Below are 26,432 nucleotides of genomic sequence, written 5' to 3' on the forward strand. Positions count from 1 at the left end.
ACTCAACAGGACTGCAGAACCTGCTGTCGGCACCAATTCCAAAACAAGGGAAAAAAGAACTTGCGTCCTTCATGGCCTCTTGGCGTCCCAAAGTGCTTCGCAGCCAATTAATTACCCTTGAAGCATAGTCATTGTTGTAATGCAGAAGCTAATTTACAGACAGCAAGGTCCCACAAACAGCAGTGAGATAAATGCTCAGATAATCTGTTTAGTGATGTTGGTTGAGGGATAAATATTGGCCCCAGGACACCGGGGGGAACTCCCCTGCTCCTCTTCAAAATAGTTTTACATCCACCTGAGGGCAGATGGGTCCTCGGTTTAATGTCTCATCCAAAAGACGGCACCTCCAACAGTACAGCACTCCCTCAGTACTGCACTGGGAACGTCAGCCTGGATTATGGGCTCAAGGCTCTGGAGTAGGGCTGGAACCCACGATCTTCTGACTTAGAGGCAATGTAAGACTCACACTCTCCTCCCTGCTAGCAGTGCTGTAAGGGGTAAGTATAGCAGAGAGAGCGGGCCAGCCCCTGCAGGTGGAACGCTGCCCGTTACACAGCTCCAATACTGACCTCACTAGGCGGCCCGGGGTGAGTCCTTCCAGCGGTGATTCACAGTACGAATCGGCCAGGTCGCACAGGCCTGCTCGACCACTCTTTCCAAACGGGAGGCCGATGACCACCCCAACGTGTGGGGTGACCTTTTTGATGGTGCCCAACGTCACTGATCCTACATCCAGCGAGCACGCACCTGGGGAGTGAGATTTTGGGAACACGGGTGAGGACTTGCCCCAGTTTTGTCAGTAAGATAGTTTAATAAAGGTACAAGTATTGTAACAGGACCGCAGCAAAATAATACAGCATGTATTTTCAATCTGCCAATTCTCTCAGCTACAAGAGGCAGGGAATCGTCTGCTCAGAGCCACAGGGGCAGAGCCAGGACCCAGTGAAGGATTAAGAGTTCATGCAGAAACTGAAAGCTTACCGCGAGGTTTGGTCTCTGCAGGCCCCTCTGGCCAGCCTCCGTCCTGCACAAACCCTAACCCATCCCGCACGCTGCCCCCTGCGTCACGTTCCGCTCGTTCATCGCGTCCCCCCACCCCATCAGTCGGCCTATGCGGACTCCCGGTCTCAGTGCATACCAACTTGATGGTTTGGCTGTACCCAGCTCTGCCTCTCCCTCCTGCCCCACGTCCCAGCTCCAGTCTTCTGCCCTCCAGCCCGCTTTGTGTTCCACTCCCTCTGTTCTACCAGAGCCTTCAGCCAGCAAGCCTTGTCCTCGGGGCCCCTCACCCCCAAACCCCTCCATCGTCCCACATCCCCACCTTCAAAAGCCCCTTCAGAACCCTGTCTGCCTCTGCCACCACCCCCCCCTCTGTTACCAAGCTCCACTAATTGCCGTTCACTGTCCCACCGTGGGACATCTCTCCGTGTAAGGTATTAAATAAACGCGTGTTACCGCTGGCAGATCGACCCCCCCCCCAGCGACCTTAGACTTCAGTCTTACCCGTGAGAGAGAGTGTGAGTCGCGTCTCGGTGGTGTCTGGGCCGATCACAGTTGCAGTCAAGGCCTGACCTGATCTGAACTCTTTCTCAGGCTGTTTCAAATTCTGAATTTAAAAAACAAAAAGGGGTTGAACCTTTTTGAAAAAGTTTATAAATTGCACAATCCCATTATGAGCCCCCACTCCGACTGGGATGCAACTGTCAGCTTGTTCAAAAGGCCAACAGTAGCACGGGTAGAATGAACCGAGGGAGACCCAGGCCATCTTGGAGGAACAGGTGACTTTGGACCTATGGTTCCCAGAGCTCTCCCCCACTGGGGGTTTTCCTCACCTCATGTCTGGGTCTGTTGTAGACTCATTGATAGAGATCGATTGCTGTGATTGGTCAACAACTCCATTATCATTGTATCATGTGGACTACCAGGATGGTAGACGGTGAACTAGATGGACTACAGTCTTTATTTGTCTAGCAATTTCTATGTTCCTTAATCACACAGATCGTTGAATTCAGATCTGCTGTTAAGTAACGGTGAATTCAGCAGGCACGAGCCAGATTAGACAGAAAGAGCTTCCATTTATTTAGTACCTTTCACAACCCAAAGCACTTTACAACCAATTAAGTTCTTTTGAAGTGTAGTCACTGTTGTAATGTAGGAAACGTGGCAACTAATTTGCACACAGCAAGATCCCACAAACAGCAATGAGATAAATGACCACATAATTTGTTTTAGGTGTTGGGTTGAGGAATAAATATTGGCCAGGACACCAGGGAGAACTCCCCCACTCTCCAAATAGCACCATGGGATCTTTTACGTCCGCCTGAGGGGGCAGACGGGGCCCCTGTTTAACATCTCAACTGGAAGACGCCACCTCCGGCAGTGCAGCATTCCCTCAGTACTGCACTGGTACATCAAGCTGGATTATGTGCTCAACTTTCTGGAGCAGGGCTCGAACCCACGACCTTCTGACTCAAAGGTGAGTGCACTGCCACTGAGCCACAGCTAACACAGATTACAATCTGCAATGAATGGCTGCAAACTCACCTTGAGATTGGGAGACAGCAGCAGCATCTCGATTTTCCCACGAATATCAGGGGTCACTTCTACGTCCAGACGTTGCTTGGCACTGTTGTACTGGAGACAGGAGAGAGAAATTAAAAGCGGGAGAAACACGGGGTCCCGCTGCAGAAAACACGGTTGAGAGAACGACGGGTACTCGGGAGGGAGGGTAGAACAGGCAAGACAGACGATCAGGTGGGGCAACGACTGGAGCTCAGAGGGAGTTCTTATGTTGCTAAAGTCAAATGGCTTATACTAAACCGAGCAATTATATCACAGCATTGAACACAAGACCACAAGTCTAGGCCAGAGAACATGCCACTGCTCGAGCCATACCTTAACTGGGCAAATCCAAATCCTCCATACTCCTTCACTCTCCTCAGTTTGGCGTGAGCAGTGCTGCCGTCGGGCTTATTTAGTGCACTGGTACCAACACGCAGTGCGAAAAACCGCAATTAAACCAAGCACTGATACTCAACGTGCTGCATCAACTCCAACTGATCCCACTGCTGCCACCCTCCCGGTCACATAACAGCACAGCCAGCGCCACACATGCAAACCCCAACTCGCGCGTCACCCCATGATACAAAGACACATTAGCCACGGTACCTTGAACACATAACAGGTCAGTGCTTGGCCGACCGCGAAGGATTTGAGCCTCTCGGCCAGCTGCTCACCCTGGAGCATCACTGCACATTCCCCGGACAGCTTGCTGCAAAAGGAACAGGACAGTTGGATGAAACACAGTGCACAGATTCAAGATTAGATCTCAACTCAATTTTTAAAAAATAAAACATTCAATCAATCTTTCCAGGACAGGGAACACAGAACAAACGGAACGAGTTACAGGCTGGAACCTAAATCGAGGGACTTGCTCCTGTGATTTATGACTTTATAGGAGGCCCTCAGTTCCATCAATTTACTTTCTCCACCCCTATTGACTCCATGTCAGGGTCCATCCCGCACCTTGGCATCTTTTTAAAGAGCGAGCCTTGACAGTGAGTGCCGACAGGCTATTCAACTGTGAGAGTCATCGCAGCTGGGCCCACTCCAATCCCTAGCTCAAATCCACAGCAATGGGGAGCAGGGCGATTTATCTCCTCCCCGACCCAGGGCACTGTAGCCATCTGCACTTTTTTAAAAAATTCATTCATGGGGTGTGGGCGTCGCTGGCAAGGCCAGCATTTATTGCCCATCCCTAATTGCCCCTTGAGAAGGTGGTGGTGAGCCGCCTTCTTGAACCGCTGCAGTCCGTGTGGTGACGGTTCTCCCACAGTGCTGTTAGGAAGGGAGTTGCAGGATTTTGACCCTACTCCCACTCTGGCTGAGACCAGGGAGATCAACACATGCCGACAGTGAACCAGACGCCTTCATGGTCTGGATGTCTCCGCTCCTCACTCTATAAACTCACTGAATCATCCAACACCCTGGTGTTTTAAGCTTTTACATAGAATTTACAGCACAGAAATAGGCCATTTGGCCCAACAGGTCTATCCCGGTGTTTATGCTCCACACGAGCCTCCTCCCTCCCTACTCCATCTCACCCTATCAGCATATCCTTCTATTCCACTGCATGTGGGAGTGAGTTCCACATTCTCACCACTCTCTGGGTAAAGAAGTTTCTCCTGAATTCCCTATTGGATTTATTAGTGACTATCTTATATTTATGGCCCCTAGTTCTGGCCTCCCCCACAAGTAGAAACATTTTCTCTACGTTTACCCTATCAAACCCTTTCATAATCTTAAAGACCTCTATCAGGTCACCCCTCAGCCTTCTCTTTTCTAGAGAAAAGAGCCCCAGCCTGTTCAGTCTTTCCTGATAATTATAACCTCTCAGTTCTGATATCATGGTGCAAAAAATATTTACTACGCTCTCCAGTGCCTCTATGTGCTTTTTACAATCTGGATACGTGCACAGTGCTGTAAGCTTTCCGTGACCTGACGCGCTCCACGCCATCGTTGGTCCCCGTGCCTCGCCTCACCTTGGTCGCAGTGTTAATTCCGGTATCGTCATCGCAAAATGCGGGTGCGTGATCGGCAAAAACCTGGCACGAAGGGGAGGCAAAAAAACCCCACGTCAGTCAGTGGCAGGACACAAAGTGCGACAAGAAACTTGTGGAGCCACAAGGCAAAAACACATCACTCATTCGGAGTTCTGTAGAATTAATGAATGTGTCGGAATTCCACCTCCCACTGGGGCCCGGGAGGCCACACACAGGGGCCCGGGAGGCCACACACAGGGGCCAACACTGCTGAGACACTCGGGCGGCCCTGCACTCAGCAGCCTGGTTACAAGATTGGACTCGTGACCCAGAGGTCGTGAGTTTAAATCCCAGCACAGCAAGTTGCAAAATTAAATTCAGTAAATCTGGTAATTTGTGGGCAGACACCAGATAAATGACCACGAAATCTGTCGGATTGTCATAGAGAAACCCACTGGTTCACCTCAGTGCAGCACTGAGACCTGTCCGCCCTCTCAGGTCAACGTAAAAGATCCCACGGCCACTATTTCGAAGAAGAGCAGGGGTGTTCTCCTCGCAGTCCTGGCCAATATTTATCCCTCAACCAATATCACAAACAGATTATCTGGGCATTTAGCTCAATGCTGTGGGATCTTGCTGTGCGCAAATTGGCTGCCGCGTTTCCTACATTACAACAGTGACTACACTTTAAAAAGTACTTCGGGATGTCCTGAGGCCCTGAATAAATGAGAGTTCTTTGTTTAATGTCCTTCAGGGAAGGGAACCTGCCGTCCTTACCCGGTCTGGCCCACGAGACTCCAGTCCCACATTGTGCGTTGGAGTCTTTAATTCCCCCAGGGTAATGAGGGATGGGCAATAAATGCTTTGCAAGTGTGACCCACATCCCAATAAAGGTGTGTAGTTACGGCTTGCTACCACTAGAGCCGCTTGGTGAGGTAGTGACGCTCCCTCTAGTGCCACGGAACATGTGCGGCAGAGTCTCAATTCCTTCCAGAGGTCTGACTGCGTTCGCACCAAGCCCCAGGACCGTGGAACGCACCACAGCTCATCGCTGTTTAAGGTCCAACCCAGAAACATTCACAGGGCCGCCAGGACCTACCTGTGGGACTTTGCTTCTTTCCCTCCGATGACCTTTGCTTGGACAATATCGCCAATTTTCCGCCTTGATGTTGGGACAGTGCCTGCGGGAACCTCGTCCAGGATCTCCGAGGCGTGGACGTATCCCGTTACCCCGCCCTGTAAAGCGATCAGCAGGCAAGTTGCCCGCACAGATTTCACGGTCCCGCTGACCATATCCCCGATGCACAGCGTGTGCTTCACCCCAGTCAACGCCTCCTCCCCTCCCTCCGACTGCCTGCGCTCTCGCTTGGCGCTCCTGCCCTTTGTCGGACCCCGCACGGCCAGTGGAATCCCACGATCCTCCGTGCCGCGGGTCCTCAGCATCACGGAGACGGTCTGTCCCACGGAGAGCTTTTCCGAGTCGAAGTGGAAGGTGTCGTTTAGATGGGCTGCGACTGGAATGAAAACCAGCTGAGGGGTCCCGGCCAGCGATCCCACAACAACATCTGGTGCCACAAACTGCACGACTGCAGAATGCTGCAAAACTCCCTTTAACTGCAAAGCAGAGGAATGCTGATTGAAGCACAGCGAAATTTGCCAACTTACATTCTTTAAAAATTTTGAGCTCTAAGAGTGAATTCAAAACAGTTTCCATGCATTGCAACAGATGTCAGGAAGCACTCCCAGGACAGGTACAGCACGGGTTAGATACAGAGTAAAGCTCCCTCTACACTGTCCCATCAAACACTCCCAGGACAGGTACAGCACGGGTTAGATACAGAGTAAAGCTCCCTCTACACTGTCCCATCAAACACTCCCAGGACAGGTACAGCACGGGTTAGATACAGAGTAAAGCTCCCTCTACACTGTCCCATCAAACACTCCCAGGGCAGGTACAGCACGGGTTAGATACAGAGTAAAGCTCCCTCTACACTGTCCCATCAAACACTCCCAGGGCAGGTACAGCACGGGTTAGATACAGAGTAAAGCTCCCTCTACACTGTCCCATCAAACACTCCCAGGACAGGTACAGCACGGGTTAGATACAGAGTAAAGCTCCCTCTACACTGTCCCATCAAACACTCCCAGGGCAGGTACAGCACGGGTTAGATACAGAGTAAAGCTCCCTCTACACTGTCCCAAACACTCCAAGGGCAGGTACAGGGTTAGATACAGAGTAAAGCTCCTTCAGTGATAGTGTTAGGTTTTGTATAATATCATCCCCACACTTTTGTACCGTACCTTTTTGATGTTGGCACTCAGCAGCTCCTGACGGAGAGAGACGTGAACAACGGAGGAGAGGAGATTTACAAATAAAACCACTGCTGTCCACTCCTGTCCCGGGCTGACACTCGCCTCTACAGCAAGAAACAAATGCACGATTAGCAATACTGGACCACAGAAATTTACTGCTGCATATAAAACACGGCACATCGCCCACCCCCCGGGCAATGAGTTTATTCCTACCACCATGAACCATGGGACACATCAAATCGGTGTTCAAAAGCTTCAATTCAAGCTATATCAGTGACAGATTGCCCTGGAGCTGTTAGATATGAACATGAGGAGGCCATTCAGCCCCTCAAGCCTGTTCCGCCATTCAATCATGGCCGATCTATACCTCAATTCCATTTACCCGCCTTAGTTCCATATCCCTTAACTTCCTTACCCAGCAAAAATCGATCAATCTCAGTTTTGAATTTTTCTATTGACCCGCAGGTTATTTCACGGTGCGTCCCACACCTCTGCTGCTGCAGCAGATTCCTTACACAATGCTGAATTGTCAAAAAGCCATGACTTCCCCGTCGAACCCCCATGGCTGTAACCCACAGGGATTCATTGCCTCTCAACATCCATCAGCTGACGTGTGAGGAGACCAGAATCAGTGATATACACAATGCAGGGAGATCTCCTCAGTTTGCAGTTTATAGTCAGCAAAACAGGGCATTGGAGTAACATCAGTAGAGATACAGTCAGTAACACTGGGCACTGGGGGAGAGGGGTTACTGAGGGACAGTGTGAGGGAGAGGGGTTAACATCAGTAGAGATACAGTCAGTAACACAGGGCACTGGGGGGAGAGGGGTTACTGAGGGACAGTGTGAGGGAGAGGGATTAACATCAGTAGAGATACAGTCAGTAACACAGGGCGCTGGGGGAGAGGGGTTACTGAGTGACAGTGTGAGGGAGAGGGATTAACATCAGTAGAGATACAGTCAGTAACACAGGGCGCTGGGGGAGAGGGGTTACTGAGTGACAGTGTGAGGGAGAGGGATTAACATCAGTAGAGATACAGTCAGTAACACGGGGCGCTGGGGGAGAGGGGTTACTGAGTGACAGTGTGAGCGAGCTGGATTAACATCAGTAAGGAGCAAACCTAATTACCACAAAGCTGGGTCCTACAAACATTAGTGAGGTAATGGCCAGTGAATCTGTTTCTGGTGGTGTTGGTTGAGGAAGGACACCAGTTCTTCATGTGACCTTTACCACCAGCCTAAACAGGCAGATGGGGCCTCGCTATTATATCTCATCCAAAAGACGGCACCTCCAACAGTGCAGCGCTGGAGTGTCAACCTGTATTATTGGCTCAAATCCTGGAATGGGACCTGAACCCACAACCTTCTGACTCAGGGGTGACGTTAATACTAATCTGGTGAGCCCCCCTCAAATGCTAAGGAGACCAGAAAGGCACTTACCGCCCCGGTGATAGCGACTGGCCGAAACGGTCAGTCCGGCAACCTGCACGCCAGTGAAGTACACCGTCCCATCAGCCTTCACTCCATCCACCACCAGCTCGAGTCTCTGCCCCGTGGTAAGGCGACTGAGATTGGCGATAACCGGAGAGTCTGGAACATCAAACATTTACTGAGGATTAATGGTTTCAGTCTGTAATTCACTCCCGGGTATCCGTTATTCTATATATAAACCAACCCCGAACCTCTCGATTAGATTCCAGCCTGTAACTCACTCCCGGGTATCTGTTCTTGGGAATCATAGAAAGTTGCGGCACAGAAGGAGGCCATTCGGCCCATCGTGTCCGTGCTGGTCGAAAAGAGCCACTCAGCTTAATCCCACTTTCCAGCACTTGGCCCGTAGCCCTGTAGGTTACGGCACTTCAGGTGCACATCCAGGTACTTTTTAAATGCGATGAGGGTTTCTGCCTCTACCACCCTTTCAGGCAGTGAGTTCCAGACCCCCACCACCCTCTGGGTGAAAAAAATTCTCCTCAACTCCCCTCTAATCCTTCTACCAATTACTTTAAATCTATGCCCCCTGGTCATTGACCCCACTGCTAAGGGAAATAGGTCCTCCCTATCCACTCTATCTAGGTCCCTCATAATTTTATACACTTCAATTAAATCTCCCCTCAGTCTCCTTGGTTCCAAAGAAAATAACCCCAGCCTATCCAATCTTTCATCAAAGCTAAAATTCTCCAGTCCTTACAACATCCTTGCAAATCTCCTCTGTACCCTCTCTAGTGCAATTACATCCTTCCTGTAATGTGGTGACCAGAACTGTACGCAGTACTCAAGCTGTGGCCTAACTAATGTTTTATACAGTTCCAGCATAACCTCCCTGCTTTTATATTCTGTGCCTCGGCTAATAAAGGAAAGTATCCCGTATGCCTTCTTAACCACCTTATCTACCTGTCCTGCTACCTTCAGGGATCTGTGGACATGCACTCCAAGGTCCCTCACTTCCTCTACACCTCTCAGTATCCTCCCATTTATTGTGTATTCCCTTGCCTTGTTTGCCCTCCCAAAATGCATTACCTCACACTTCTCCGGATTGAATTCCATTTGCCACTTTTCTGCCCACCTGACCAGTCCATTGATATCTTCCTGCAGTCTACAGCTTTCCTCCTCACTATCAACCACACGGCCAATTTTTGTATCATCTGCAAACTTCTTAATCATGCCCCCTACGTTCAAGTCCAAATCATTAATATATATCACAAAAAGCAAGGGACCCCACTGGAAACAGATCCTATGGGCTTTTACTTTTTTGACCAGTCTGCCATGTGAGACCTTGTCAAAGGCTTTGCTAAAATCCACATAGACTACATCAGATGCACGATCCTCATTGACCCCCTTTGTTACCTCTTCAAAAAATTTAATCAAGTTAGTCAGACACGACCTTCCCTTAACAAATCCGTGCTGACTGTCCTTGATTAACCCGTGCCTTTCTAAATGACGATTTATGCTGTCCCTCAGAATTGTTTCCAATAATTTGCCCACCACCGAGGTTAGACTGACTGGCCTGTAATTACTCGGTCTATCCCTTTCTCCCCTTTTAAACAATGGTACAACGTTAGCAGTCCTCCAATCTTCCAGCACCACACCTGTAGCCAGTGAGGATTGGAAAATGATGGTCAGAGCCTCCGCTATTTCCTCCCTTGCTTCTTTTAACAGCCTGGGATATTTTTCATCCGGCTCTGGTGATTTATCTACTTTCAAAGATGCTAAACCCCTTAATAATTCCTCTCTCACTAAGTTTATTCCATCCAATATTTCAGACTCCTCCTTAACTATAATCTCTGCATCGTCCCTCTCTTTTGAAGACAGACACAAAGCATTCATTAAGAGCCATGCCTACTTCTTCCGCCTCCACACATAGTTTACCTTTTTGGTCTCTAATAGGCCCTACACTTTCCTTAGTTATTCTTTTGCTCTTTATGTATTTATAAATGCATGCATGTTCCCCTCCAAGTCACACGCCATCCTGACTTGGAAATATATCGCCGTTCCTTCATCGTCGCTGGGTCAAAATCCTGGAACTCCCTTCCTAACAGCACTGTGGGAGAACCTTCACCACACGGACTGCAGGGGTTCAAGAAGGCGGCTCACCACCACCTTCTCAAGGGTAATTAGGGATGGGCAATAAATGCCGGCCTCGCCAGCGACGCCCACATCCCATGAATGAATAAAAAAAGTCTTTGGGTTTTCCTTAATTTTACTTGTCTGTAGTGTTTCATGTCCTCTCTTTGCTTTCCTAATTTCCTTTTTAATTTCACCCCTGCACTTTCTATGCTCCTCTAGACTTTTTGCAGTATTGAGCTCTCGGTGTCTGACATAAGCTTCCCTTTTTTGCCGTATCTTACCCTGTATGCTCCTTGTCATCTAGGGGTTCTAGATTTGGCAGTCCCACTCTTTTTCTTTGTGGGGACATGTTTGTTCTGAACCCTCACTATCTCTCCCTTGAATGCCTCCAACTGCTCTGGCACTAATTTCCCTTCAAGTAGCTGTTTCCAGTCCACTTTTGCTAAATCACTTCTCAGCTTAGTAAAATTGGCCTTTCCCCAATTGAGAACTTTAACTCCTTTCTATCTTTGTCCTTTTCCATAACTATGCTAAATCTAACTGAATTATGATCACTACCACCAAAATGCTCTCCCACTGATACTCCTTCCACCTGCCCCTCTTCATTTCCTAAAACTAAATCCAGAACTGTCCCCTCTCTTGTTGGGCTTGCTACAAACTGGCTTAAAGAGTTCTCCTGAAGGCAATTTAAGAATTCTGCGCCCTCTATACCATTTACACTGTTTGTGTCCCAGTTAATATTCGGGTAGTTGAAACCCCCGACTATTACTGCCCTATTGTTATTGCACTTCTCAGGAATTTGCCTACATATTTGCTCTTCTATCTCCCTCTGACTGTTTGGGGGTCTATAGTTCACTCCCAGCAGTGTGACTGCCTCTTTTTTGTTCTTTAGCTCAACCCATACGACCTCATTTGATGATCCTTCTAACATATCATCTCTCCTCACAGCTGTAATTGTTTCTTTAACCAATATTGCCACCCCCCTCCTTTTTTTTATTCCCCTCTCTCTCTCATCTGGAAACCCTGTAACCAGGAACGTTGAGCAGCCATTCCTGCCCCTGTTTAAGCCATGTTTCAGTAATAGCTAAGATATTGTACTTCCACGTGTCTATCTGTGCCCTCAGCTTATTAACTAGATTCCTTGCACTGAGGTATATACCATTAAGCACTGCCAAACGGTTTTGTTGTCTAGTTTCTAACCTTTGTTTCCTCTGACTTCCAAGCTCACTTACTAATTTTTTTATCTTCCATTTCCAGCTCTGCTTCTCTCCCTTCTGAATCTACGCTCAGGTTCCCATCCCCCTGCCAAGCTAGTTTAAACACTCCCCAACAGCAGTAGCAAATCTCCCCGCATGGATATGGGTCCCAGCCCTGTTGAGATGCAACCCGTCCAGCTTGTACAGGTCCCACCTCCCAGAATTGGTCCCAATGCCCCAGGAATCTAAAGCCCTCCCTCCTGCACCATCTCTCCAGCCACGCATTCATCTGCTCTATCCTCCTATTGCTATATTCACTAGCGCACGGCATGGATTACAACCCTGCTTCTCCATTCGTTAGCTATATATAAACTCCCCAAACCCCTCGATTAGATTCCAGTCTGTAACTCACTGCCGGGTATCTGCTATTCTATATATAAACCCCCCGAACCCCTCGATTAGATTCCAGCCTGTAACTCACTGCCGGGTATCTGCTATTCCATATATAAACTCCCCAAACCCTTCGATTAGATTTATTCTATAGGTTTATTCTATATATAAACCCCCCGATTAGATTCCAGTCTGTAACTCAATCCCGGGTATTTTTTTTTGAAACGGGTGTCAGATGAAACTGTTCTACTCCTCAGCAGTGACTGCCGGTGGTGGCATCGATATCACACAAGACCACTGTTACTAGTGACACCCTTAACCAGTCCTGTGCTGAACATTAGGCTTAAATTAGAGTCAGACACAGCAAACACGTGAATCAGAGCTGCAGCCACGTCGGGGTCCCGATCGAACAGCATTTATACAAGAAATGGAGGGGACAGGATCTCAAAGAAAATGTAGCTCCTCAGCTAAACAAAAGCAAGTATGTCAAGCTCACTGAGTGCATTTTAAACTGGAACTTAAAAGTTGTACAGTTTTCATGTAGCTGGCCTGCAGAGACCACCCCAACATGTGGGGATTGGAAGCCAAAAGCTGCACTTGTGACATTCAACACACACGCACTCACGATTGAGAGACAGAAAGGGGAGGATTCAGAGAACGGGCAGCTCCAACATGGTCCAGGATTCTGACCAATATCGTATTACATCTTGTTTAAAGGCTGAGTGTGGGCTTTTGGTTTCCTCTCGCACCCCAAGTGTTAAACAGAATCAGTTGTTACCCCTGCTGCCCATCACAGTCCTGATGAACTCCAGCTCCTTGAGGTACTGGCTCAGGAGGGCGAGGCTCTCCGAGTCAGCATCCGCACTCCCGCATTCAGACACTTTCAGAGTCAGCAGCACCCGCTTCTTCTCCTCATCCAGGTTCGTAACCTTGGCAACCACCGTCTGTCCCACCACAAAATGATCCCCCGTGTTGGTGACAAACTTATCCGACATGGCCTGTGGGGGTGGGGGAAAACAGGAGAAATGTTAACCGTCAGAATTAGTGGATCTGTAACTCACTCCCGGGTATCTGTTATTCTATATATAAACCCCCCGAACCCCTCGATTAGATTCCAGCCTGTAACTCACTCCCGGGTATCTGTTATTCTATATATAAACCCCCGAACCCCTCGATTAGATTCCAGTCTGTAACTCACTCCCCGGGGTATCTGTTATTCTATATATAAACCCCCCGAACCCCTCGATTAGATTCCAGTCTGTAACTCACTCCCGGGTATCTGTTGTTCTATATATAAACCCCCCGAACCCCTCGATTAGATTCCAGTCTGTAACTCACTCCCGGGTATCTGTTATTCTATATATAAACCCCCCGAACCCCTCGATTAGATTCCAGTCTGTATCTCACTCCCGGGTATCTGTTATTCTATATATAAACCCCCCGAACCCCTCGATTAGATTCCAGTCTGTAACTTACTCCCGGGTATCTGTTATTCTATATATAAACTCCCTGAACCCCTCGATTAGATTCCAACCTGTAACTCACTCCCGGGTATCTGTTATTCTATATATAAACCCCCCGAACCCCTCGATTAGATTCCAGTCTGTAACTCACTCCCGGGTATCTGTTATTCTATATATAAACCCCCCGAACCCCTCGATTAGATTCCAGTCTGTAACTCACTCCCGGGTATCTGTTATTCTATATATAAACACCCTGAACCCCTCGATTAGATTCCAGCCTGTAACTCACTCCCAGATATCCATTATTCTATATATAGTTTCTTAAAAGTTCATTCTCGGGGTGTGAGTGTCACTGGCAAGGCTGGAATTTATTGCCCATCCCTAGTTGAGTTTGATACAATTGAGTGACTTGCTAGGCCACTTCAACGTGGTTGATGGTTAACTGCCCTCTGGTGTGGGACTGGAGTCACATGTAGGCCCAGACCGGGTAAGGACGGCAGGTTTCCTTCCCTGAAGGACATTAATGAACCAGTTGGGTTTTTACGACAATCCAACAGCTTCATGGTCACTTTTACTGAGACCAGCCTTTAATTTATAGGGTTTTTTTAAAAATGGAATTCAAATTCTCAAGCTCATATTTTCTGAACTATTAGTCCAGTAACACATCCCCTACACCCCCCGTACCCGGACACAGGATCACACGAACAGCTCGATAAGGCACCGAGAACTTGTCAACGACCGTTGTGCTAATCGTCACAAACAGTGCCGCTGACTGCGCGAGGCGTGACTGGAAATTGGACTTACAGCTTTGGGTGCAAGCCCGACGAGACCGTGTGGGAATTCCACAAACACTCCGTACGGCATGATATTCTTCACCAAACCTGGCATGTGCATGCCCACCTGGGAAAACACAGAGACAGAGTTTACGGCTGGGTACCGTGTCCAGAAGATATGGAAGGATGTTGCCGGGAGCACATTCCGAATCAGTCCCGCACCGACGGTGATTTGGACGTGCCTGCTCAACCTTTAAATCCATCACCGTTAAACCCGGCAAACTCAGGCTCTTTAAGAATACAGGAAGGGAAAGCACGAAGGTGGTCCTTTTAGAGAAGGGATTGGCAGCTCACCTGGAGCTCGGAGACGTCCTCTGCCAGCGGGCCTTGCTGAGCAGAGGCCAGGACTGCAGCCTTCCTACAAAGAATCTGAGCGAAGGGGGTTGAGTTAAGGACAGGGAACGTCTGAGTGAGCAGGAAAGCAGCCCGGCCACCGAGCAACTCCGTGCGATACAGACCCTGCCTGACATCGAGTCCGACACAATCCTCAGGCTAAGGGCTCACTTACCAACCGCTGTAATGTAGCGGCACCGCTCAAACCAGCTCGAGATTTACTCCAACCCAACCCGGGGAACTAATGACAACGATGACTAAACAAATTGTTTTATTAACTGAAATCATTTAACTGAAGCTACCCACGAGAAGACTGATAATTAAAACTAAAACCAAGAAACTAATGCGCTCTTTGTTTTAAGATGGAGCGGGGTGGGGAGGGTCGAGGCCCCATAGCGCAAGGCAGCGTGGGAAGATTCTCCGCCTACATGTACAATTAAGACAAGTTTTGGTTTTCTTAAACTTTCGAGGGGAGGGGGAGAGAAAGGATACAATCTGGCCCCGGGTTTGGCTCAAACACATGACGCTGGAGATGGCGTCACCCTCCTGAAGCCTCTCCGCGAGAAGCCGACAATTTGTCACGTGGTCAGAGAGATGCATCATGGGAAGGAAGGCTGGCACTCCCTCCGGGACGATGGAGACCTCCAGCCCATTCTCGTTCTTCGCCAGCACTTTCACATCCACCATCTGAAACACCATTAACAAAACAAAAGCGCATCAGTGAAAGGGAAGGAGCAGGAAGATACTTGGAAAAGTAAATGCCTCACAAACTTCAACAATAAACACCAAGGCCATAGGCGGCCAATGTCTAATTATAGTTAAGTAGACTGAGCCTCAGGGCCAGAGTTTAACTGTTTGGTGAGGGAACAGTGATGGTGGGAACAAGCTTATAAGTTTTAAGCTTCACATCAGAAGTACCCAGCACAGAGTGACTGGCTTTTTTAAATATAAAAATGTATGAATGCTAAAGTCAGTTAGAGGTTACCTACTGACTTCTGGGCATTGACTTATTTTCTGTTGTTGAGTCAGTTTCTCTAAGATTGCAAACAAGCTGCCATTTAAAAAAAAATTTAAATGAGGTGTGACTTGTACCAGGTGCAATTTTTATGTAAAGTTTTGTACCGGTCTATGGGGCCCCTCTCTGCTCTCTAACTGGCCGACGCTAATCACATTGTATTAACAATCAAGTGGCTAGCAAGAACCAGAGTTGAGAATCAATATCCCAACTTTGGACTCCCACACCAAAAAAAGAAAACTTTAATCTGAAGCAACTGCAAACATTTAAAACTCAAATTTCTGACTGAAAACTTGGGACTCCACTTAGGAGCAAACCCAGTCAAAGGCTGGGCCCTACAATAACACCTTCCTGCACTGCCCCTTGATGTGATGGGAAGGCCTGTGTGCTCTTCCAACCCCGAGAGCTAGGCTGGCGGGAGTATAACTCCTGGTTGGGCCTACCCAAACCAGACAGGTCAAAAGGTAGGAGCCAGACTAAAGGCCTCTTGGTAGAGGGAGGTGAGTCAGACCAAGGGCACGTCAACGTAAAAATATCTTGCATTACGGAAATAACCCAGAGACGAGATGAGTCTGTTACAGACTTGCAAATATCAACACCATCTGTGGGGAGCTGCTATCTGCTGGATGTGAGAGAAAGAGAGACTCTGATCGGAGTCAAATACCTTGCTCTGGACAGACAGCAGTGGAAGAAATGGGCTGCCACACGCCACATGCGAGATTAACTAACTAATCATATATCTATTATTTTATTCTCCTGTGACATGCTCTCAGATTCGTCCCTGAACAGCTGCCTACGTTGATCTTCACTGTCCCAGGCGCTCGTGTGTCAGCCGTGGCTCAGTGGGCAGCACTCTCACCTCTCAGGTCAGAAGGTCGTGGGTTTGAGCCTCACTCCAGAGACTTGAGCACACGATCCAGGCTGACACTCCCAGTGCAGCACTGAGGGAGTGCTGCATTGTCAGAGGTGCCGTCTTTCAGATGAGACATTAAACCGAGGACCAATCTATTCTCTCGGGTGGACGTAAAAGATCCCACGGCCACTATCTGAAGAAGAGCGGGGGAGTTCTCCCCGGTGTCCTGGTCAATACTGATCTCTCAACCAACATCATTAAAAACTGATTATCTGCTGCTTGATTACACTTCAAAAAAAGTACTTCATTGGCTGTAAAGCGCTTCGGGACGTCCTGTAGCTGTGAAAGGCGTTATATAAATGCAAGTCTTTCTTTCTATGTTTGCCAATACCTTTCCAGTCTGGTAGGTCGATGGTCCTTTACCATCAGCCTCAGTTGCTACTTCCTGTGCAACAGCACCCCGGGTGGTTTTAAAGGACAACAGCAGCTTCTCCTGGCTTGGATCACACTTCAGGACAGTGACCGTGACGACCTGTGGGGAGAGGTGAAGTGCAAATGTTACCAGGGGAGAAGGAGGCAAAAACGGCGCAGCACACAGAACGACACAGGTCCTGCCGTTCCCCCAGTCCCGCTCCGAACGCAGCCCACCTCCCCACGGCCTGCTCTCTCACCTGGCCAACGTAGAAGACCTTTTCCGGGAAGGGCACGGGCCGGGCGCTCAGCTCCTGCTGCGGGACCAGACCCCGCACCTCGTTGTAGAAGCGGACGATGCAGCCGAACGGCTTCACGCACACGATGTACCCGTGGGCCACCCGCTTGGGGGCGGCATCCGCGTAGCAGGTAACGATGGGGAGTTTCGATCCAACCAGCGTCTTCTTCCGAGTCAAGATAAGCCTCTTGGAGTCACTGTTTACGGTCAACACCTGAGAAGGAAGCAATGTTTAACCCAAAAAAGGGAACTCTCCGGTTTGTTCTCGAGAGGTGGCCGATACCGGCACGGCAGCATTTATCACCCTAGTTACCCCAAGGGCATCAAGAGCCAACCACAGAGTGGGACTGGAGTCATGTGTCGGCAGTACCAGGTAGGGACGGCAGGTTTCCTTCCCTGATGGCCATTAGTGAACCATTTGTGTTTTATAACAATCCAGCAGCTTTCATGGTTATTTAATATACCAGATTTTCTGAATACCATTTCACAACCTGCCGTGGTGAGATTTGAACTCCCGAGCTCTGGGCTGCCTGCCCAGTACCAGAACCACCAGGTTGCTGTAACTGGGCGGTCCTGTTCTGAACCCATACACAGGCTCCTGCAACAGTCAATAGATCAGAGCAGCCTCGCTGTAGACCAAAACCCAATAAGCAATATCATTGCTTCACTGAGCATCAATACCTGGTTTTAGAATCAAACACATCACAGCCCTTATTCAGGGCTAAGCTTCACATTGCAGCTGGTTGGAGTATGGGTGGGGTCAGTTACTGCGGGGGGAGGGGGCAGGGCGACGGGCACGTCCTAGTGTGGACGCCAAGCCGGCCACACAATGGAGAATACGGAACTGCTCCAATTTCACTCAGTACCACAACAAATCTCAAACTGTGTGTACAGGTGAGAGGGGCAAGTATACCCGTCCTCGAAGATTCAAGATACAGGAGGCACCCACCACTAGTAGGATCCCTGGTTACTGGTTTTCGTCAAAGAATGTGCAATTCCAAAAACAATTAGGAAAAACTACAGAACCTCATGTTGAACTTCCAGCTGTCCAGTCCCTGTGAACTAGTTCCCGGCCATCAGCACTAACATGTGCCAGACAGCATGGCAAGGAATCGGAGCTACTCGTTCCGTACGATGCAACTACCAGCACCCATTACTACAATCCGTGTGTAACGAAGGGTTGCAGTGAGGCGTTAACCTGTCTGTACGGAGCAGCCTCATTTGCTGTGCATGCGTATCTGGGGCTCGGAGGCGAAGACGTGACAATTCCCCAACTGTACCACAAACATCGGGGCAATTTATTACTTTCATGTAGCATTTCCCCACTTTTTGCAAATGGTTAACAAAAACAGAAAAAGCTGGAAACACTCAGCAGGTCAGTCAGTGTTTCTTTCCAGTGTAACTACATAGAATGTGCAGCACAGGAACAGGCTAGTTGGCCCAACTGGTCTATGCCTCCCCCATCCCTCTTCATCTCACCCTATCAGCATATCCTGCTATTCCTTTCTCCCTCATGTGTTTATTGAGCTTCCCCTTAAATGTATCTACACTATTCACCTCAACTACTCCTTGTAGTAGCGAGTTCCACATTTAACCACTCTTGGTTTCTCCTGAATTCCCAATTGGATTTATATATAATCCAATATAATCTTGTATTTATGACCCCTAGTTTTGGATTCCCCCACACTGTCAGAACTGAAGAAATAACAGGTGAACAGAAATTATTTTTTATTATTCCCCCTTCCCATTGGTTTTTTCCTTTGTAAACACCGTTGAGCTGTAATTTCCTCTGGTTCTGATGAAGGACTGTGCCTGAACCATTAACTCCTCTGTTCTCTCCTCAGATGTGCACCGACCCGCTGAGACTTTTCAACATTTTCTGGTTTTGGTTCGGATTTCCAGCATCTGCAGGTTGGTTATTTTTTTGCTTTTTCTTTCTACAGAATGTTTATTCCAGTCTACCTCCGAGCTGAGAAATGCAATACAGGAAGCGAGTAACTGACAGGGCATCCCGCTCGAGTGGAATTCCCCCAGAAAACAGGCTCACATTAGGAACAGGAGGAGGCCATTCAGCCCCTCGGGCCTGTTCTGCCATTCAATTAGATCGTGCCTGATTTGTATCTTAACTCCATTTACCCACCTTAGTTCCATATCCCTTAATCCCCTTACCCAACAAAATCTATCAATCTCAGTTTTGCAATTTTCAATTGACCCTCAGCCTTTGGGGGGGGAGGGAGGGGGGGGAAGAGAGTTCCAGATTTCCACTCCCCTTTGTGTGAGGAAGTGCTTCCTGACATCACCCCTGAATGGCCTGGCTCTAATTTTAAGGTTATGCCCCCTTGTTCTGGACTCCCCCAGAGGAAATAGGATGGATAGAGAGAAACTATCAAATCCTTTAATCATCTTAAACACCTCAATTAGATCACCCCTTAATCTTCTATACTCGAGGGAATACAAGCCTAGTCTGTGCAACCTGTCCTCATAATTTAATCCTTTTAGCCCCAGTTTCATTCTGGGTGGGGATGGAATCTCCTGGTAAATCCTCACACGTTTCTGGCTCCCCCACCCTCCCTTTTTTGAGAGATGCTGTGAGAGGCGGGGTATACACAAGTTCGAGTCCTGGATCTAACGCTGCCCCTTTCGTTCAGGCAGTAGGTCAGACCCACACGATACCGAGGAGTGAACACTGCATACTCACCCTGCACCTGATCTGGTCTCCCACGCTGTACAGCTTCTCCGGGTGCTTGAGTGGAATATCTGCCAGGTGTGTCCGCGGCACCAGTCCCCGGATGTGGTCTGTAATCTTCACGTGCATCCCGAATTTCTCCAGAGAGGTGACTTTACCCTGAAAAGCAGCAAAGGGAAGAAAGCGGAGTATTAGCAAATCTGTTGGAAAGAACTCAACTCACCCAAAGTGGCCATTCTACACACGCGAGTTAAGGCAGCGAGTCGACAGCTGCTCAACTAATGTCCACAGATGCACTTTACAGAAGGATCAGGGGTCACAGAATACACAGATCAGGGGTTGCTGGATGCTGACCAGAGCTCATTGGGTAAGGGAGAGGAATGTGAACTCTGGTTATTTTCACTTTCCGTGCCCGATCCCATGGGCACCAAGGACAACTCCTGGTAACTCAGCACGGACTGGGAATCGTCCGATTCACTGAAACGAGGAAGGGGTGGGTCAAGTTGGGAGAAGTGCAGTCTTTGTGCAGGTGAAGAATCGTGATGCAGTCACACCAACCAGGGCGGTTTTGGTGCTTTGAGAGGGTCAGAAACCAGGGCGGAGGCACTTGACCAGGGAGTGGAGAGAGACGCGGGCAAGGACTTGGGTGGCAACTCTGTTAAAGATCGCTGCAAAAGGCACGAGAGTTGGAGGACAAAATGGACGGGGTGGGCTAAAAGAAAGAAGCAGAGGGATTGGACGCACCAGGGACGGCAGAGAGGATGAAAGGTGCACACCGCACTGCTTCATTCACCCATTGCTGCAACAAAAAAGGTTCTTTTGGATATATCAAAACCAGGGATGATAAATGGAGAGTCGGGAGATCTGGTACAAACATATAATCACTCACAAACGACTGAAGAGGTGGAAGGCATGGTTTGAACGGTGACTAGTTCAGCAGCAGCTGGAGGTGATGCTGAGGCAGAGAGTAGAACATTTTGGGACTGGTCATTCATGGCTCTACACCTCGAAACTCTGGTCTGGCTGCAGGCTGCTCAGGGAATCGGAATTCCGCCACACTTGGACTGTTTATTTCACTCTGACTGTACGGACTTACCTCGATCAGCTGTCCTGGATGGATGTCCTGATACCTCAGAAATGGGGCTTCAATAATACTCCTGAAAATTAGAAACTCAAAATTAAAGGAGGGCCCTGTGTCACATTGGTGCAGCAGACAGCAATCTAATGAAGATTGAACAGTGAAGATAATCTGTGTCTAACCCGTGCTGTACCTGCCCTGGGAGTGTTTGTTGGGACAGTGTAGAGGGAGCTTTACTCTGTGTCTAACCCGTGCTGTACCTGCCCTGGGAGTGTTTGATGGGACAGTGTAGAGGGAGCTTTACTCTGTGTCTAACCCGTGCTGTACCTGCCCTGGGAGTGTTTGATGGGACAGTGTAGAGGGAGCTTTACTCTGTATCTAACCCGTGCTGTACCTGCCCTGGGAGTGTTTGTTGGGACAGTGTAGAGGGAGCTTTACTCTGTATCTGACCCGTGCTGTACCTGCCCTGGGAGTGTTTGATGGGACAGTGTAGAGGGAGCTTTACTCTGTATCTAACCCGTGCTGTACCTGCCCTGGGAGTGTTTGTTGGGACAGTGTAGAGGGAGCTTTACTCTGTATCTGACCCGTGCTGTACCTGCCCTGGGAGTGTTTGTTGGGACAGTGTAGAGGGAGTTTTACTCTATCTAACCCTGTTCCCTCTCCTCCACACTGCTCTTTTCTCAGCAGATCTGACTGACAGCAAATTACTTCCTGTATCGTTACACGGGCTGACGTTTTATCCCACCAGTGATATTCTTATTGAACACTACATCCCAATACTGATGACTGATCACACACACAGAAAAATCCCGAGCTCACTCACTCACTTTTTCAGCGACACCAGGGCCATCTGCTCCATGGGACTGTGGTCAATGACCCTGCACCTGTGATTGGTGCCTTCCTTGAACTTGCTGGGGTTAACGGTCAGCTTTGCTTCACACAGGTGGCGTTTCTTGAACGAGGAAGAGCGGAAGTTAACAGTTAGTAATTCTGTGGGGTGCAGTACAGTTCCCAACACTTACAATGGGTGCCTTGTGCGAACGCATTTTGCCTGCTATACTCGATGTCCAGTATAATGTGATAGCACTATTACAGCAATCAACAGGAATGCTGCAGATCACCACCAAATAATCTGAACAAGATTACAGTTCCCAGGGTCGTGACCACTCTCTGGCATCGCACCCAAGGGCAGAAGGCATGTGTGGGCCTCGCACAAGTGTCAGCAGGATATTCAATCCAGAGGGCATCACAGCCAGGCACAGCCCTGACCTCACGTGACAGCCACACGCACTTTCCAGCAGGATACGGATCAGGAGCAGGAACTGTCCCGTTCACAACCTACGGCCACTGAGGTTAGTTGCAGTAGTTTGATCTTTGTGCCCTGGACAAGATTACTGAGTGCGGTCTGGGATTGAACCTGTGTGAGTGGAGAGACCGTAGTGCAAAGCTCAAAAGGGTCGGAGCCACGTCAAGTAGCAGGGGCTGGGTGACGCCAAGCTTGGGTTGTAAACGTCTGCAGGCTGTCGGAGTGAAAGGGAAGACTAGGGGAGTTGAGGAGTTTTCAGATCTGGGGAAAGAATGTGTCAGAGCAGGAGCTACTGAGATGAGCATCGATTTCAACATGGTGAACATGCGGGAAGAAGGAAGAGAACGTCAGGCTGTGAATCGGTGGGGGGGTGGGGGGGAATCAGGAGGGGCAAAGTTCACTGCCCGTGATAGTGGCGATTAAACAGAGACAAGGAAGGTTGCGAGAGAGGGGTTGGAGTTCAGAGGAGAGAAGGGGACCGCCTATCACAAGGGCTGTCCAAGCTACTGTCTTCTGAGGCTACTTTGGTGACCACCATAGAGCGGGGAAGGGGCAGGGACTTGGCTTGGATGCACCAAATCCCAGGCCCCTGCCCCAACAACCCATGGCTGGGAGGTTGGAAGCCCACATTAGCTCGTACTGTGACACGGGCTGTTAGTGTAAATGTGTGCTGTGCTGTCAGGATGCCCGTCTCCACAGCCTTTCCCAACGTCTGTGTCTCTTCCCTCCTTTCTCCACACACAGCACCAGGCTTCAACCACTGAGGCAGCCAACCATTGCACCGTCGCAACGGGGCTCTAGGAAGCATGCAAGTGAGGAGCACGCCCCAGCCTTTTGTCAATGTATTTACAGAAGCCGCCCCCTCACCACAGCTGAGACTGGACAACCAGCGGGAGGAACCTGTAGATCCTAACTGTATCCTGTTGTTTGTGGGACCATTAGCGTTGATAGAACGAACACACGCACACAGTCATTCCGTCCGCGCACCACACCAGTGCTCGCTGGTGGAGACGCTGCTGAGAGGCAGGAGTTAAAAGTTAGGCTTTTCATCTCTAGTGTGAATTGTGGAGAACTGTTTCTTTAGTCTAAAGACAAACGTATTTGTTTAAGGCACTGGTAGCAAATAACATTGGAGGGAGTCTACGATTAGTGCAATTAACAGTCTTTGTCACCATCCTATTCGACATTAGCTTCTAAAGCAAATTACAAATGAACCCAAATTACATGGCATATTGTATTGTTTATCAATTTCCATATTTACACATGATTTGTGTCAGAATTACTTGGTGTGATATTGTTATTAAAGATCCTTCTACAATTGTGCTAAAATATACTTTCCAATCACATTGGTACATTGTAATCGAAACAATGAAGTTGATTTAAATTGTTTTATATAACTACTATCCGAAAGCCCTCAGTTGCCCCAAGGATTGTCTCTCTTTATCTTTGTCCTTTGTCTCCCTCAGTTCAGGTTCCTGCCTGAACTAATGAGACCTGCAAGATGTACAATTGTAATGCAATATTTTTTAAAACCCTGCTGAGGATTTAATGGGGCGGGGGGAACTTTAATTAAACTGTTCCCTATCCCCAAATTCACACGACTGATTTGACAGCTGTTTCGTATTTCTGACTCAATTTAAAAATTCTGATCGCACATGATTTATTTCTGTTTGAATCAGAAACATTGAGCTGATTCAACAAAAAGCTGATTGGAATCGTTCCCATCAGATCATTTTTAATAAAGTATAAAGGAGTCTGATCTGCTCAATCGTAGTGCAACTTAATTTCATAAATTATATAAATTTATCAGCCAATATAATATTAAATTATTACAATTATCCATTATTTTGTACATTTGTTCTGTTTGTTATTTACCCTGAATAATGTTCTCTAAAAAGATCTTCCATTCAAAGTTGTGATTTTTTTCTTTTTTACGGTGGTGCACACCCTTTATATCAGTGCACACACCCGACACACACCACTCCGCACACACCCGACGCACCACCCCGCACACACCCAACGCACCACCCCGCACACACCCAACGCACCACCCCGCACACACCCAACGCACCACCCCGCACACACCCAACGCACCACCCCGCACACACCCAACGCACCACCCCGCACACACCCAACGCACCACCCCGCACACACCCAACGCACCACCCCGCACACACCCAACGCACCACCCCGCACACACCCAACGCACCACCCCGCACACACCCAACGCGCACCACCCCGCACACACCCAACGCACCACCCCGCACACACCCAACGCACCACCCCGCACACACCCAACGCACCACCCCGCACACACCCAACGCACCACCCCGCACACACCCAACGCACCACCCCGCACACACCCAACGCGCACCACCCCGCACACACCCAACGCGCACCACCCCGCACACACCCAACGCGCACCACCCCGCACACACCCAACGCACCACCCCGCACACACCCAACGCACCACCCCGCACACACCCAACGCACCACCCCGCACACACCCAACGCACCACCCAACGCACCACCCCGCACACACCCAACGCACCACCCCGCACACACCCAACGCGCACCACCCCGCACACACCCAACGCGCACCACCCCGCACACACCCAACGCGCACCACCCCGCACACACCCAACGCACCACCCCGCACACACCCAACGCACCACCCCGCACACACCCAACGCACCACCCCGCACACACCCAACGCACCACCCCGCACACACCCAACGCACCACCCCGCACACACCCAACGCGCACCACCCCGCACACACCCAACGCACCACCCCGCACACACCCAACGCACCACCCCGCACACACCCAACGCACCACCCCGCACACACCCAACGCGCACCACTCCGCACACACCCAACGCACCACCCCGCACACACCCAACGCACCACCCAGCACACACCCAACGCACCACCCCGCACACACCCAACGCGCACCACCCCGCACACACCCAACGCGCACCACCCCGCACACACCCAACGCGCACCACCCCGCACACACCCAACGCGCACCACCCCGCACACACCCAACACACCACCCCGCACACACCCAACACACCACCCCGCACACACCCAACGCGCACCACCCCGCACACACCCAACGCACCACCCCGCACACACCCAACGCACCACCCCGCACACACCCAACGCACCACCCCGCACACACCCAACGCACCACCCCGCACACACCCAACGCACCACCCCGCACACACCCAACGCACCACCCCGCACACACCCAACGCACCACCCCGCACACACCCAACGCACCACCCCGCACACACCCAACACACCACTCCGCACACACCCAACACACCACTCCGCACACACCCAACACACCACTCCGCACACACCCAACACACCACTCCGCACACACCCAACACACCACTCCGCACACACCCAACACACCACTCCGCACATGGCTGAAAACAATTAGACGGCACAAACACCACACGTGTAGGTGAGCAGAGGTGAATCACTCACGCGCGAGTAGGCGAAGCTCCCATCTTCCAGCTGAAAGGTGACTCCAGCTCCCTTGTGGTAGCACAGCACGGTGCTCTCCTCCAGAACCTCGCCGATCTGGTGCACGCTCGGCTTCTGCAACACAGCCCCCGGCTGCAGCAAACGGGGCCGCAGTGTCAAGTGCACAGACTTCGAGTCCGGCTGCACATACAGGACACACGCCTTCACCTGGAGGGGGACACATTCCTTGCAGTTTATTGCAGACAGGACAGCAGCAACAGAGGCATAAAATGAACAAAAAATGCAGCAAATTGGAAATAGAAGCATCCAATAGTTAGAGCCTCTCGATCAGGGACGGTGGGGGTCTCACAGTGAGACCTATCCCCATGTACAATGGAGTTACATCGAAACTACAGCACAGAAACAGGCCATTCGGCCCAACTGATCTGTGCTGGTGTTTATGCTCCACACGAGCCTCCTCCCTCCCTACTTCATCTCACCCTATCACCATAACCTTCGATTCCTTTCTCCCTCATGTGCTTATCTGGCTTCCCCTTAAATGTATCTATGCTATTCACCTCAACCACTCCCTGTGGTAATGAGTTCCACATTCTCACCACTCTCTGGGTAAAGAAGTTTCTCCTGAATTCCCGATTGGATTTATTAGTGACTATCT

At 49.7% G+C, this 26,432-nt stretch overlaps 1 protein-coding gene across 1 annotated transcript in view; it reads right to left on the bottom strand.

Annotated features, from left to right (window-relative positions):
* The window catches only part of pdcd11 (programmed cell death 11), a 55,982-nt gene that overhangs the window by 17,103 nt on the left and 12,447 nt on the right, over positions 1 to 26,432 (bottom strand). Inside the window, exons 9-26 of the mRNA XM_068001972.1 lie at positions 25,778 to 25,984; positions 21,802 to 21,926; positions 20,993 to 21,053; positions 19,909 to 20,055; positions 17,173 to 17,424; positions 16,893 to 17,033; positions 15,126 to 15,320; positions 14,595 to 14,669; positions 14,272 to 14,367; positions 12,783 to 13,002; positions 8,295 to 8,444; positions 6,843 to 6,958; positions 5,641 to 6,155; positions 4,542 to 4,604; positions 3,169 to 3,271; positions 2,545 to 2,634; positions 1,504 to 1,606; positions 570 to 747 (exon numbers count right to left, since the gene is read on the bottom strand). Of these exons, the coding sequence (XP_067858073.1) occupies positions 570 to 747; positions 1,504 to 1,606; positions 2,545 to 2,634; positions 3,169 to 3,271; positions 4,542 to 4,604; positions 5,641 to 6,155; positions 6,843 to 6,958; positions 8,295 to 8,444; positions 12,783 to 13,002; positions 14,272 to 14,367; positions 14,595 to 14,669; positions 15,126 to 15,320; positions 16,893 to 17,033; positions 17,173 to 17,424; positions 19,909 to 20,055; positions 20,993 to 21,053; positions 21,802 to 21,926; positions 25,778 to 25,984 (2,837 nt within the window). The remainder of the gene's footprint in view (positions 1 to 569; positions 748 to 1,503; positions 1,607 to 2,544; positions 2,635 to 3,168; positions 3,272 to 4,541; positions 4,605 to 5,640; positions 6,156 to 6,842; positions 6,959 to 8,294; positions 8,445 to 12,782; positions 13,003 to 14,271; positions 14,368 to 14,594; positions 14,670 to 15,125; positions 15,321 to 16,892; positions 17,034 to 17,172; positions 17,425 to 19,908; positions 20,056 to 20,992; positions 21,054 to 21,801; positions 21,927 to 25,777; positions 25,985 to 26,432) is intronic.

Source organism: Heptranchias perlo, chromosome 21 (assembly GCF_035084215.1).
Source record: "Heptranchias perlo isolate sHepPer1 chromosome 21, sHepPer1.hap1, whole genome shotgun sequence".
NCBI lineage: Eukaryota > Metazoa > Chordata > Chondrichthyes > Hexanchiformes > Hexanchidae > Heptranchias > Heptranchias perlo.